This window comes from Vanacampus margaritifer, chromosome 1, assembly GCF_051991255.1.
Source record: "Vanacampus margaritifer isolate UIUO_Vmar chromosome 1, RoL_Vmar_1.0, whole genome shotgun sequence".
In the NCBI taxonomy this organism is placed as follows: Eukaryota; Metazoa; Chordata; class Actinopteri; order Syngnathiformes; family Syngnathidae; genus Vanacampus; species Vanacampus margaritifer.
Window position 1 is genome coordinate 22,976,378 of NC_135432.1, and position 14,135 is coordinate 22,990,512.

The 14,135-nt window shown below is 37.0% G+C and overlaps 2 protein-coding genes across 7 annotated transcripts; one reads left to right on the forward strand and one right to left on the reverse strand.

Moving 5' to 3' along the window:
• The first annotated feature begins 681 nt into the window (after window positions 1–681).
• cars2 (cysteinyl-tRNA synthetase 2, mitochondrial) lies at window positions 682–8,954 on the forward strand. Of its 6 annotated transcripts, none has more exons than XM_077584659.1 (15): window positions 682–1,021; window positions 2,015–2,108; window positions 2,211–2,300; window positions 2,377–2,448; window positions 3,110–3,215; window positions 3,288–3,368; window positions 3,576–3,705; window positions 3,775–3,908; window positions 4,013–4,080; window positions 5,193–5,259; window positions 5,658–5,796; window positions 5,886–6,009; window positions 6,109–6,207; window positions 6,340–6,549; window positions 6,619–8,954. In XM_077584659.1, the coding sequence occupies exons 1-15, from the start codon at window positions 825–827 to the stop codon at window positions 6,709–6,711; spliced, it is 1,704 nt and encodes a 567-aa protein (XP_077440785.1). In that variant the 5' UTR covers window positions 682–824; the 3' UTR covers window positions 6,712–8,954. The 6 variants fall into 6 exon arrangements, with proteins under 6 accessions (XP_077440785.1, XP_077440794.1, XP_077440824.1 ...); XM_077584668.1 differs by having other exon boundaries at window positions 2,058–2,108; window positions 2,183–2,300; XM_077584698.1 differs by having other exon boundaries at window positions 682–875; window positions 2,058–2,108; window positions 2,183–2,300.
• Window positions 8,179–12,854, reverse strand: ddrgk1 (DDRGK domain containing 1). Its single transcript, XM_077584709.1, has 8 exons — window positions 12,647–12,854; window positions 11,779–11,931; window positions 10,854–10,990; window positions 10,530–10,631; window positions 10,315–10,437; window positions 10,209–10,247; window positions 10,011–10,116; window positions 8,179–8,698 (listed from the first exon to the last, which is right to left on the reverse strand). Exons 1-8 carry the CDS (start codon window positions 12,732–12,734, stop codon window positions 8,538–8,540), a joined length of 909 nt encoding a protein of 302 aa, XP_077440835.1. The 5' UTR covers window positions 12,735–12,854; the 3' UTR covers window positions 8,179–8,537.
• Window positions 12,855–14,135: the final 1,281 nt, after the last annotated feature.

Genomic DNA, 14,135 nt, shown 5'->3' on the forward strand with positions numbered 1-14,135 from the left:
CTTTCAAGAGAATTGTTTGATGTCGGCTCCAAGAATGATGTGAGGTGAATGCTTTGTGGCTCGTAGCAGCATAAGAATAACAAGTTTCTGGCATTCAAAAAAATATTCATTTAATGGGGGGAGGGGGGGGGGGTGGCAAACAAAACACAGATACAATACAATTCAGCAATTTTTCTGTTAACTCAAGCCAGTTTATATCAATAACAAAGGTATGAGAACACTTTTGTGTGTTATAGCATAAAAGTGGTATTGTATGTACTGTAATAACAGGATTTTTTTTTTATTAATTAATTTTGTTACTTTTGTAGTATTTATGAACATTGTACTTTTTGTACATTTACTTCATTGCTGGAGAGGAGTCAGTACTTCTGCATAGCATAAAAGTGGTATTGTATGTATTGTAATAACAGGATTTTTTTTTATAAATTAATTTTGTTACTTTTGTAGTATTTATGAACATTGTACTTTTTGTACGTTTACTTCATTGCTGGAGAGGAGTCAGTACTTCTGCATGAGTCTTATTTTATACAAGTATCTGTACTCCTACTTAAGCACAAAACATCCCCAAGAAGCAAATGAATGAGTTTCACGCTCAATTTTCCACATTCAATATGGCAGCTATGTCGACGTACAATTTGGCGTTCAAGCGGTATCTATTTAAATACGAAGTCTATGAACCTGACAAGGTCTACTTCTTAGTCTCGTGTGTATTGTATATAAAACGTGTATTTCATTTTATCATATATTTTTTGCTTTTCACGTATACATTTTATCACTGGATTAGCTCCGAATAGCAGGGCTTTGCTTATTTCTTAGGTCACAGAATGTGGAGAAACACAATCAAGTCATTTCTACGGCGAACCAAAGGACTAAACGTAAGAGTAAAAATCCGTGGATCATGCAGCAGAACCGAGAAGAAGTGGGTCTTACCCACCGGATTTGATACCGGTTTAAAGACTTTCAACAGCCTAACCAAACAGAAGGAACCTCTGATTCTGGCTCGAGAGGGAACAGCCACTTGGTAACACGTTCAGATGAATGACATGTCCTCGCGTTACGACGGCCTTGACATGCGCGGTTCACCACACTGACAGGTTTTGTTTCATATTCGTGGCATATAATCCATTCATCCAATCTTGGAACCCCGAACCTCTGAGCTGCGAGGTAGACGTGCTCACCACTTGTTCGATGTGGAGGTTTGAATTGATCCATGAATGGACCAATACATTTTCTGCTTAATTTAGAACTGGTATTTATTAAACAGTTCTCTTCATAGTGCTGTTCACATTTGACATCATGAGACCAAGAACTTAAAGTAGCACTAAGGAACTTTTCAACCTTAATCAAATATTTTTATAACTCGACTTAAAACTAGTTGAATGGTACCTTTGCCATGGCCTGAGGGGGGTCTGTATCCTTTTTACTGGCACTAAACAACTTTGAGGAGGATGGTGGAAACACTGCCACACAAAAAAACTACAAATGTGCTGACTGCCTTATGGCATTCGTCACTTCCCCCTTTACCCATTCGTTACAAAGACGGAAATCAATTTGACTGGCGTGAGCTCAAAAACGACGCAATGTCCTCATGGGAAATGTGGTCTTCCTTCAGGCATAAGATTAGCCACCTAACAAGTGATGACCAGCATTCAAACATGTTGTTATCAGCAAGGTTATTCTAAATGTAACAAAAACAAAAACAATCCTTAAGTAATTAAAAACAACAGTTCTTAAAAAAATAAGAAACAAAAAAAAAGCTGGAACTACATTTTACATGTATAGAACTGACTAAAAGTAACCACTCAAAAACAACAACTCTAAAACTGAGTAAAAAAAAAAAAAAACAATAATGGAAAAATCACAAACTATTGTTTTATAGTTCTAAGAGGGAAGTGGGTGCTGAGCGTACATTGAAAGTCTACGGCGCGATTCGACGTAATTATTATTTTTTTAAGTACAATTTCAACTAAGGTATTCCGTGGTAAACTGAGGACCCTTGTATTTTCTTTTTTAGCAACGTGCTACTAATCTCCCGCAATATCGCGCTTGTGCTTCAGGTACAGCTGCGGACCTACCGTGTACGACCACGCCCATTTGGGCCATGCATGGTAATAACAATTGCACACAATGACTTAAATCATTTTTCTTGCTTATAGACATTTGACCATCTTTTCTCCTCAAGTTCATACGTTAGGTTTGATGTGCTACAGAGAATCTTGTCCAGGTTGTTTGGCATCACGGTCATCCACGCCATGGTCATTACAGACATTGATGACAAAATCATCCAAAAAGGTTGGCAGGTGAGTCAGCAGTTGGTATTATTGTTGGTGAGTATAATATATATATATATTTTTAAAAAGGTTCTCTTTTTCCCAGGAGAAGGTCTCGCCCGCCATCATAGCCAGAATGTATGAAGAGGAATTTAAGAAGGATATGATATCATTGAAGGTGTGTGAACACCCAGAATCTTCAGAATGTATTTTTTAATAAGGAAAATAGCACTGTACAGTATTTTACTAAAACAAAGTAACAGAAATTTGGATTGTATGATTTTTTAAAAACTCATTCACTGCCATTGACGGTTATAGATGTCATAAATTAATTTTAACAATTTCTATTAGTTTAACATTTTTCCCCCACTTTTGTTAACAAGAGTATGAAAACCTAGATTTTTTTTTTGTACATTTGGAACAGATATAAAATTTGTGATTAATCGTAAGTCAACTAGTGAAGTCATGCAATTAATTACGATTAAAATCCTGACGCCCCTAATTTTTAATAATATTTTCTTTAAAAAAAATAAAATAATTGTAATTATTTATTTATTTTATTTTTATAATCTTTTTTTTTTTTTGATAATTTTTTTTTAAAATAGAGGCACCAGGTGATTACAATTTGTAATCGTAATTAATCACATGACTTCACTAGTTAACAAATTTTATATCTGTTCTAATACAATAAAAAAATCTAGGTTTTCTTAACTCTTGTTAACAAAAGTGGGGAAAATGTTAAACTAAAAGAAATAGATCAAATGAATTTTTGACGTCTTTAGCCGTCAATGGCAGTGAATGAGTTAATATACTGCAAATGTGGCTTCAAAAAAATCTAGGTGATCCCTCCCGCAGTGTATATAAGAGTCACTGAAAACGTTCCGCAAATCGTGGCCTTCATTCAAAGGATAATCGAGAACGGAAATGCGTATGCCACAAAAGAAGGTAAGCATTTTGGGGGTTCGGCATTGGCAGCATTTGATCGTCCCAAAATCCACAAACTCATTTGACCTGCAGGTGACGTGTATTTTGATATCCAGTCCATTGGGGATCGATACGGCAAGTTTGGGGCAGGTGGAGATTCTCAAGAAGGAGCTGGTAAGAATTGGATGGTATTTGTATTTCAAGTTCCTGCAGTAAGATTACTTGCTCCAAAAAATTGACTAGTAGAAATGCTACGTTCCTCTAGCTTTGCTAACCCTTTGAATGATAATAAAATAAAAACTGACGTATTAACAACAACAAAAAAAAGATAATAAGGCGTTAAAAGTGCAGCTGAGTTTGAATGGCTGTTTGGTTTTCCAGGTAGCTCCAGTAAAAAAGATGTGAGGGATTTTGCTCTGTGGAAGCCATCAAAACCTCAAGAACCCCACTGGGAATCTCCTTGGGGCCCAGGAAGACCAGGGTGGCATATCGAGTGCTCCACCATCGCAAGGTTTGCATCCCCTCGGCGCGGTCATTTGGCTCTGCGCAGGCTGTGATGTCACTTGTGCGCTGGTTTCAGCTCAGTGTTTGGCAGTCAGCTGGATATTCACTCGGGTGGCATCGACTTGGCCTTCCCTCACCATGAGAACGAGGTGGCGCAGAGCGAAGCTTATCATCGGTGCGACCAATGGGCCAACTACTTCTTGCACTCGGGTAAGTCAACGCACCAAAAATAGATATAATACAGAAAATCAGAATGGAGATTATTTCTGGCTGCTAAAATCACAAAAATACTTTTCTAATTGACATGTGTTTAGGACATTTGCACCTCAAAGGCAGTGCCGAGAAAATGTCTAAATCTCTGAAGAATTACATCACCATTAAGGTAACTCGCCTTAAAACAAGAATGTGAAATTTCCTCTTCAATTGTGCACAAATGCTGAGAGATGCTGTTTTAATGCCAAATATGCTTAAAGGGGAATTCAACCCCAAAATAGGTTTTATGTAGCTCCACTGGTCTAAACATGGTATTCTGATTAATATTGCATTTGTGAAATATGAATAAAGCAGCAAAATCTGTCTGTTTTTATCCATCTCAGGTGGCGGCCATTTTGCAGCTTGTCCACTAAAAATGACATCACATTTGCTCAGTGCTCAGGTAACAACCAATCACGACTCGGCTTGCGAATACCACATGACCACACTCAGAAAATAGGTGAGGCGTGATTGGCCATTATCTGAGCAACTGTGATGTCATTTCTAATCAACAGCACGTGCTAAAATGGCCGCCCGACGTAGATAAACACGGGTAGATTTTGCTGCTTAATTCACACTCCACAAATAATATAAATCAGAATGCCGCGTTTAGACAAGTGAGGGTGTATCAAGGTTATTTTAGTTAACTAAAACTAACGAAAAAACTAAAATTCAAAACAAAATAAAATAAAAACAAAAATGCTTTTTAAAAAACGAAAACTAACTGAAACTACATTTTATGTTTACAAAACTAGCTAAAACTAACTATAATTATAGCAAAAATGCCCTTTGTTTTAGTGTTTGATAATAGATTTAATGCATGAGCCTTTGGGGATGATTTATTTTGATATTTACCGGAATAAGGACATTTGATAGTGTGTCACACAAAAGTGACGTCATCCAGCAGCAGCCAATAGAAAAGTACCTTCAGATGACGTTGCTCCCATGGTATTTTTTTTAAATATTGCGCTCAAGTAATACACATTTAAAAAAAATAAATAAATAAATAAAATAAAACTAATACTGAAACTAACTCAAACTAAACTAAAACTAAGCATTTATGAAGTAACTCAAACTAATAAAAACTAACAGAACCACTCTGAAAACTAATTAAAACTAACAAAATTTAAAAAAAAATAAAACTATAATAACCCTGGGGTGCATACAACATATTTTAACTAAATGTTTTGGATTGACTTCCCTCATAATACATACATTTGTTTTTTCCCCACACATCAATAGGACTTCCTGCATTCTCACTCCACCGATGAGTTCCGTATGTTCTGTCTCTTGACCAAATACAGATCAGGTAATGACAATTTTATTTAAAAATAAATAAATAGTGTACATCCATCCTCTTGAGAATATCGAACCCTGCTGTAAAAATGCCCGTACATGCAATTGGTGAACATTTTTAACTGAAACTTGCCAGCCAATCAAAGCAAGGGTTCTGCAAGTGGCGAAACGGTTGAGATTTTACTGTTTTACTTGAAATTGAAGGCATGTTTTGACCAGGAACCTCAATTTGTACGGAACCCATCATCTGATTTTAAAAATTGTTGCTGTGTTATACTCAGGTTAACACTTGCCATTCCAACCGGAATTTTTTTTCCACTTCAACATCCTCTTGACAGTAATTATTGTACGGTAGCTATACAGGCGATGACTGTACTGTTCTGTTCATGCTTTTCATTTGTGTCTCTGCAGCTATAGACTACAGTGACAGCAGCATGTCGGAGGCTCGGGCCTCCCTGGCAAGCGTGTCGACCTTCTGTAATGACGCTCAGGCCTACATAAAGGGACAACTGCAGTGTTTGCCGGTGCAAGACGTGTTTCTCTGGGAGAGGTTTGATCCCACTTTGGGTTATTTTCATTGTACGGAAGGACTTATGAATGCCATAGCATCATTGCTGCCTCCTGGTTCCAAATGACCAGGTTGGCTCAGACGAAAGCGAGTGTGACGAGAGCTCTGGCTGACGACTTCGACACCCCGAGAGCCATGAATGCCATCATGGATTTGGTTTACCAGGGAAACTGCCAGCTGCAGCCCGTTTCCACGGTAACAAACTCAGGCTTGTAATTTTTTCCACATTGTGGCACCATGAAATGTACTGACGTCACATCCGATCAGTTTATTTGAGTTGTGTTGACGGATCAGGCTGCAGGAGCAACCAGAAGTCCGGAAGTGTTTGGAGCCATGATGGCCTACATAAGAGACATCTTGGACATGTTTGGGGTTGACCTGTTTTACAACAAGGTCAGCATGCATGTGGAACATACAAATAGCAATTTAGTCATAGGTCTTCTGTACGGATCCCTGGACCCAAAAGGTTCGAGGACCCTTGCTCTAAAGATTAGGCCCAGATGGCAAATGTTTTTCTATATGAAGGAGGCGGCGGCCATGAGCAAGTCGGGAAGCCTCCAGGCTGTTGTGGAGCAGATGACGCAATACCGAAGTCAAGTCAGAGCGTTCGCTCTCACCCGTCAGTCAGCAACTCCTGGGAAGTCCCAAGAAGCACTTTATCCAGACAGAATCCCGCTCCTTAAAGCAAGTGACGACCTGAGAAAGAACCTGGCACCTCTTGGCGTGCTTATAAAAGTGAGGAACTAAGTATCGTACGTTTGTATCGTGGAACGTCAGACTGATATTCTGCTCTCGTGCTTTCAGGATCGAGGAGCCACCTCCACGTGGGAGCTAACGAAAAGAACGTCAGAAATCACAGACACGATGAAAGACAGGAATACAGAAAGCAGTTTGTGAATTTATGGTTAGGGGTGAAACGAGTCCAGTTGAAATTTAATCTGCCATCACAAACGGTTTCCACCAACATCAACACAACGATCCTGAAATCATGTTCAATCGCTAATTAAAGTGGAAGTCAGCACAATAATGTTCCTTACAATATGTTTTTGTATGTATCAATCCCCACTGATGTAAAATCTCGGTAATCTGATTATTATTGTTTGTGCGGTATGGGTTAACTCATTCACTCCCAGCCATTTTCACTGAAGCAACCCCCTTCGCTCCCGGCTGTTTTACTGGATTCTGACTGATTTTGCAAGGCCCACAGAATATTTTATTTCTATTTAAAAAAACTACCAAAAGAAAGATTAGTCTTTTCTTTCATCAGGAAAAAAAAGTATATTTCTATCTGCTTCCGTTTTGCAGCAATTAGCATTAGAATATAGCTTCATCATTATATTCACAAAACTGTGGAGAAATCAGCTTCTTTTCAACACGGCCCTGGTTGATCTCTTTTGCTCTGCTGCCACCTGCTGGCCGTTTTTGTAATAACTACTATTGCTTCAATCGTTCTCTTCAGAGGCTGCATCAAACAAAGCCTTCTGTATGCTCTAGCATAACATTTAAAAAAAGTATAAATTTGTTTTTGGGACACAGGTAATATTTAAAATTGAACGTATTTATACGTTTTTGTGAGCAACTGAGTTAAGCACCAAAATCAACAAATTTTTCTCCATCTAAACGGCCATTTTGTCACTTGCCGTCAACTGAAAATGACATCACAGTTGGTCAGGGCTCAGGTAACGACCAATCGCAGCTTTCCTGTTTTCTGAAGCTGAGCTGTAAAGTTGCATAGAACATATTATTGTAAATAACTTTTTTTTTGGTTGACTTACCCTTTAACTCATTCACTCCCAGCCATTTTCACTGAAGCAACCACCTTCGCTCCCGGCTGTTTTACTGGATTTTGACAAATTTTGCAAGGCCCACAGAATATTGTGTTCTATTGCTATAAAAGCAGAGATTAAAGTCTCTTCTTTCATCAGGAAAAAAAAGTATATTTCTATGTTTCCGTTTTGCAGCAATTAGCATTAGAATATAGCTAAATTTCATCTATATTCACAAATCTATTTAGAGTTCTGAGTAATTGAGGGTTTTTTCAACATGGTCCGGGTTCATTTCCTATTCTCTGCTCCCACCTGCTGGCTGTTTATGTAATAACTACCATTTCTTCAACCGTTCTTTGCAATTGAGAGGCTGCATTCAAAGCCTTCTGTGTGCTCTAGCATTAAAAAAAAAAAAAAAAAAAACGTATGAAGACACTTAAAACATTTTTAAATGGAACACATTTATACGTTTTTGGGAGCAAATGAGTTAAGGACGCTAAAAAGAACTCTAAATACACAAGAGATTGTAGAATGTGGCACCTGTTTCCAGTGTTAGCGGCTATCCGCTAAGCAAGCAGGCTGGCAAGAGCTATCAGACTACTTTTCAAAGGTAGTTTAATAGGTGAAAATGACACACATTGTACAGTGCACACCTGTCACTATACATCACCGGCATAGATAGGTGAACAAAGATACATGATTTGTTGTCAATAAATAATTTTCTGACAAATTCCCAAAGCACACCTCGAGATCTCTCAGCACAGTGGTTGGGAGTCATTATTTTTAGAGGGTGTGTTTGTATGACCTGGAGAAGATTTGGGCAGCAAGGTCCATCGCATGAGGGTAATATTAAGTGGAGATTGAACATTCTACGGTTAGACGGTGTCTGATGAAGGCCTGCACGAAGATGTGAGATCACTGGAGTCGATTATTCACCAGGAAGTTACGTCATGTCCGTCAGGCAGCGTTGCGGTTCTCTGGTTTCAAATTGATCAGAGTATTACTGGCCTGGGCCAACTCTGTGATAGAAACTCGACCTCTTTGGTTGATGAACTGAGCCACTGCGTCCATTTCTGCCTGAGTGATGGAGATAATCTTGCCCCTGTCATCAATGACCCCTGAAAGAAGAAAACAAATTCCAAGATTTCATAAATATGGAATCCTCTCATTTGTCTGTACCTTTAATACGTACAATAAATGTATTTTTCACTGGCTTCAAATCAATTGGGTATTAAAAGTAGAGACAAGTCTTTGAAAAACATACAGTTACATTTTAAAATGTCAGTAGCAAATTCTTACTTTAAAAAGTGTTGTATTTATGTAATGCTTTGTTCAAGAAAAGTTTGTATTTTGGAACAATATTTCGTATAAAAATCATAGTTGCATCACAATGGCAATATCAAGTATTGGTACATTGATTATATTGATTAGTACTCAAATGTAAGTATTTTTACTATTACTTCATCCTGATTTATAACAAACACAAAAACGATATAATTGCTTGATGTATTGATTTAGTGTGTTTAACACAGAGTTGAAGAAAATCAAAGTGGCCGTTGCATCCTTTGATTTTTTTGTACGCAACCCTCAAATGAAAACATTTGAACATTGCATGTACAATTGCGTAGATGTGCATCAATTAATTGAAATCAAACCGACACCCATGTAATACAATGCAATTTCCATATTGCAAGTCACATGTGCACGGGCCACACATGGACATAAGTTGCCATTAACCTTTACACTCATAGAATATGGCCGTTAAGTCATTGTTTAACATGTAGCTAAGCGCGATTGACTAGATAATAAGTTTTTCTCATGCCATTATGTTGCATCACTGATTCACTAGCTAACAGCCAATGAGAGTGATCAATTGTCATAATGTGATTCATGTAATAAGCACAATGATTGGAAATTTACTTCTTTTTTTTTTAAAATTATTATTATCATAGAACTTGACCCCCAAAAATACATAACTATTATCTCAATTGTATCTACTTGAAGAACACCTTTTTATGGAAGGAACCTATTTTATACAACAAGCATAAAATAGAACACCAACTAAACTGTACAAGTTTCATTACATTGTATATTTAAAAAAAAAAAAGAAAGGACAATTGTATATAAATAAAGAACCAGGTAAACAAACACTCTTGCAAATCTCATGAGCAAAAAATACAGGAAAGCAAAAGAAAATACTCATGGGTAAAGTTCTCTAATAAAAACTACTGTGTTTAAATTTCCCCAAATAATACATTCATTTATCATTTCAAATACACAAGAAGAGCACCGTGAAAAAATAACTGCATGTTAACTATCAATCACGATATTGAGGGTGGGGGTGGGGTAGTGGGTGGGATCACAGGATTATTTTTCCAAAATGATTCAGACCTACTCAATAAAGTTGATTTAGTTATTGTGAAGACAAACCTGTGAGCGAGCCTTCCGCTAGCAGGTCCTGCACTCTGTCAATGGCATATTTTGTTCTCATTCCAAAATGAGAGGCCAAGTCCTCCAGTAGGACGACTTTCGAGCTCTGGTGCACAAAGAGGGCAAGAGGTTCAACACAAACACATTTGACCTTCATTTTATGAAGAAGAAAAAAAAATAATAATAATAAATTGTCACCTCTATGTACTCGATGAATTCTTGTAGTAGGTTACGTGACTGAAAAGCAAAAGCGAATCACATGTTAATTATTTGAGATGTTGCGTCATATCCGAAGTGACCTGACCTGGTCTTCAGTGAGCTGCTCCTCCTCGCCCTGGTCCTCTACAACAAAGGAAGCTTTGAGCCTGAGGTATTCCTCCTCTTCCCGTTTCTCCTGCTCCTCCTTGGCTCGATGCTCGTCCTCTTCCTGATGAAAGCCCAATCAGCAGGTACAACAAAATGTCATCTCATGTGCACAGATAAGGTAGGGAAAAGAATTTCAGGAAGAAAAAAAGAGACCAGTTTCTTTTCCAGTAGCCGTTCTTTCTCCTCCTCCTGTCGTCTCTCCTCATCTCTAAGCTCCTGCAGCTTTCTCCTTTCTTCACGCTCCTCCAGCTCGGCCTGAAAGGAGAGTTATTAACTCATTACAGCAGAGCGGAAATATACACACGCAGCGAAAAGATACCAATGACCCAAGCTAAACTTTGCTCCTCTCCAATCTCGAATGATCTTAGAACACTACAGTGAAGTCAAGTCCATTTTTAAAAAAGGCCAATACCGAATATCGTCACCTTGTTGAACATCTGTCTATCGCTAGTGTTTACTGTATGCTCAGACTCTCACCTCTCGCTGAGCTTTCTTGGCTTGTTTCTCTTCCAGCTTCCTTTGCTTCTTGGCCCCAATTTTTGCAGTTGGCTGGAAGCTCTGCTCTTCCTCATCATCGTTTTCTTCATCCTGAGAATGATGCTCTTGCTCTTCTTCTGAAATCACCACAGGTTTGTAGAGGGGTGGGGGAGTTACCACGGGGAAAAAAACATGTTGATGACAATTAGATGAGGGTTAGTTAAAAAACACACACACACAGACATGGAAAGTTTTGCTGCATTTTTTTACATTTCCCCCAGTTCTTAACTCATTCACTGCCATTGACGACTATAGACGTCAAAAATTCATTTGAACTATTTCTATTAGTTTAACATTTTTTCCCACTTTTGTTAACAAGAGTATGAAAACCTAGGAACAAAAGTATTGTACATTTAGACCAGATATCAAATTTGTGATTAATCATGAGTTAACTATTGAAGTCATGCGATTAATTACAATTGAAAAATGTAATCGCCTGATGACCTAATTTTTAATAATCTTTTCTTTTCTTTGGAAAAAAAAAACTTTTTTCAAAAAGAAAAGAAAAGAAAAAAAATATTAAATTTAATCGCCTGACGAGATGATTATTAAAAATTAGGGCGTCAGGCGATTATTTTTTTTTAATTGTAATAAAATGCATGACTTCAATAGTTAACTCACAATTAATCACAAATTTTATATCTGGTCTAAATGTACAATATTTTTCCCTAGGTTTTCATACTCTTGTTAACAAAAGTGGAAACAAATGTTAAACTAATAGAAATAGTTAAAATGAATTTTTGACGTCTATAGCCGTCAATGGCAGTGAATGAGTTAAAGAAGCGACTTTCAATTAACATTTAGTTGGCAACAACAAATTGAATTGCAATTCAGTGAGCTCAAATGTGTCTAAAAGTCAGTTTACCCAGCTGCACAACTTCTCTCTGTGGTCTTCTGTTAGCCATCGCCCCTGCAAGATTTCTCCTCCTACGCGGCATGCCAGCTCCTCGCTCCTCCACAACAGCTCGCTGACGGACGCCCGCCACTCGGACAACAGCTTGCTCATGCTCTCTGTCAGCTGCCAACCCACAGAGATGAACAGAAAATGTTACCTTGATCCTTGTGTTGGATTAGATTTACCTGACATATTAATAAATATGCATTTAAGCAAACAGGCAAAATAAAATGTGTTAGAGTATTCACACTAGTTTAATGCAGTGCTGTTGCATTAAACTACACTGATGAAAATTAATTCCACGATGGCCTTATTTAAGAGAATTGTTTGATGTGCTGCTAACACTGCTTATAAAAATAATTGGTGTCAAATATTGCCGTGTGCCAGGTAAAAATATATTTTTCACAATTAGCTATGATGTAATATTTGTATTTAGTAGGGGTTTTAATTGCATAAAAGTCGTTACAACTTCCAAGTGATCAAAACAGGTACATTAGTTATTGACGTTAAACACATTTCAGACTGTTTTATTACATACTCACGTACAGTTGTTGAGTCAGTATGACATAAGTATGTATCTGTACTTTTACTTAAGTACAGTGTGTGAGTACTTTCTACCATATTGACTTTTTTTTTTGCTGCTCCCATAAACAACAAAACATGCGTGGAGTGCCCTAACTAAGGTCTTAACTACGGCATAAATGATCGGGTAAATGCAGACATGTCTCGGCCTCTACAGTTTGCGAGCGTTAAAAAGTTTAGCTGTACAAAACGTCTATCAAATGTCGTGCCGAGTAGTGACGCTAACGGTTAGCTCGTCGGCTAACTCCGAGTTTACCTTCCTGCGTTCCGTTCCGCAACTTCACAGCAAAGAACAGCAAAACAGAGAGGATAGCAGCCGCTATCAGGTACAATACGGGATCCATGACCCTTTCACACACACGTTTAACGTATTAAATTGTGCATGAATACATATTAGCATGTGTAACAGGTAGGTCACCACTGATACGTCAACATCTGGTGCTTTCTTCTTCGCTGTCGTTTTTCTGTTGCTCATTCGATAGTTTGGAGCTCTTAACTACCTCTTACTGGTTTGGAGTAAAATTACTCTGTCAAATGCTCTCAAACGAGTTTAAAGTTTTGTTTGTTTCTTAATTACTTTAAATTAGAAGATAGAAAAGCGATTAAATGTAAATATTGGAAATTTCCGGTCCCAGCAAAAACCAAGGAACTTCAATTTAAAATTATTAAGAATACTTACCCTACAAAATAACTTTTGAAGGATAAATGTAAGATGCATGTGAGAAATTGTGTTTTTGTGAAAGTGTAAATGAAGATTTGGATCATCTTTTCTTTTCATGCGAATATGTAAAAAAAAAAATAATTGCTTGATTTTCAACATTGGACTTGTTTTAAAGGGACACAGATTGGTAATTGTACCATTAAGTATGTTTTTTTTTTTTAATAATAATTTTGACTTTTGCATAAACAATGTTATTTTACTAGGTAAACAATATACAGTATACGCAAATCTTGTTTCTTTAGAACAAAACCAAATATTGCTCAATGGAGAAAGGAATTGAAATCTTATAATAATTCGCTGTCACTTATCAATAACCAAGAATGCAACAAGACTGGCGTCATTTATTGAAAAAATGCACTGGTGATTTATTTTTATTTTTATTCATTGCCCTTTTTGTCCTTTATTTGAAATGGAAATGCTCTATGTTCTATTGTTGTTTGAGTGTACTCAAGATTGTACCTATTTTGTTTGTATTTGAAAAAAAGAGAGGAGGGGAAAAAAGGTTTGTTTGTTTGTTTGTTTGTTTGTTTGTTATAGCAGCGTTTTCAAGGTCATCTGTCCCGTTCTTTAATCTAGACCTTTAAGCATTTAAAAAAAAATTTTTTTAGGAATCCTGTAATATTTATTGCATGTACTGTATGTATCTTTTTCCCTAAAAAAAAAAAAATCTTTCATTGAATGTATTAAATATTTTATATCTCATTAAATTATTGGTTAATAGATTTATTGTAAATTATTAATGTAGTAAGTAAACAATAAATTATTTTGGTAAATACTGTGGTGCCTTGAGATACAGATTTGTCCCGTGAATACATTTGTATCTTAAAACATCTTTCCAGCCTCAAAAAAAAAAAAGTGCTGTGGGGTGGGGGGATATAGTATATAGTGAGTTTCCTAAGAAGAAAAATGGTCCTCTATCATTTATACTTATAAAAAAATATACAGTAATGCCATAGTTAAATAGAATGTAAAGGATTTTTTTTTTAATTGTCAAAAGTTTTGCTTCAGCTTATGTCATTGGACA

What these genes read in the sequence shown, in the direction of transcription:
- ddrgk1 (XM_077584709.1), bottom strand. Translation starts at nt 12,734, where the DNA reads ATGGATCCCGTATTGTACCTGATAGCGGCTGCTATCCTCTCTGTTTTG. An exon ending in GGCTACTGGAAAAGAAACTG is followed by an intron (nt 10,438 to 10,529) that starts GTCTCTTTTTTT and finishes GGCTTTCATCAG; the next exon opens with GAAGAGGACGAGCATCGAGC. An exon ending in AGCGGAAGGCTCGCTCACAG is followed by an intron (nt 8,699 to 10,010) that starts GTTTGTCTTCAC and finishes TTCTTCTTTCAG; the next exon opens with GGGTCATTGATGACAGGGGC.
- cars2 (XM_077584659.1), top strand. Translation starts at nt 825, where the DNA reads ATGTGGAGAAACACAATCAAGTCATTTCTACGGCGAACCAAAGGACTA. An exon ending in CGAGAGGGAACAGCCACTTG is followed by an intron (nt 1,022 to 2,014) that starts GTAACACGTTCA and finishes TTTCTTTTTTAG; the next exon opens with CAACGTGCTACTAATCTCCC. An exon ending in CTCTTGGCGTGCTTATAAAA is followed by an intron (nt 6,550 to 6,618) that starts GTGAGGAACTAA and finishes TCGTGCTTTCAG; the next exon opens with GATCGAGGAGCCACCTCCAC.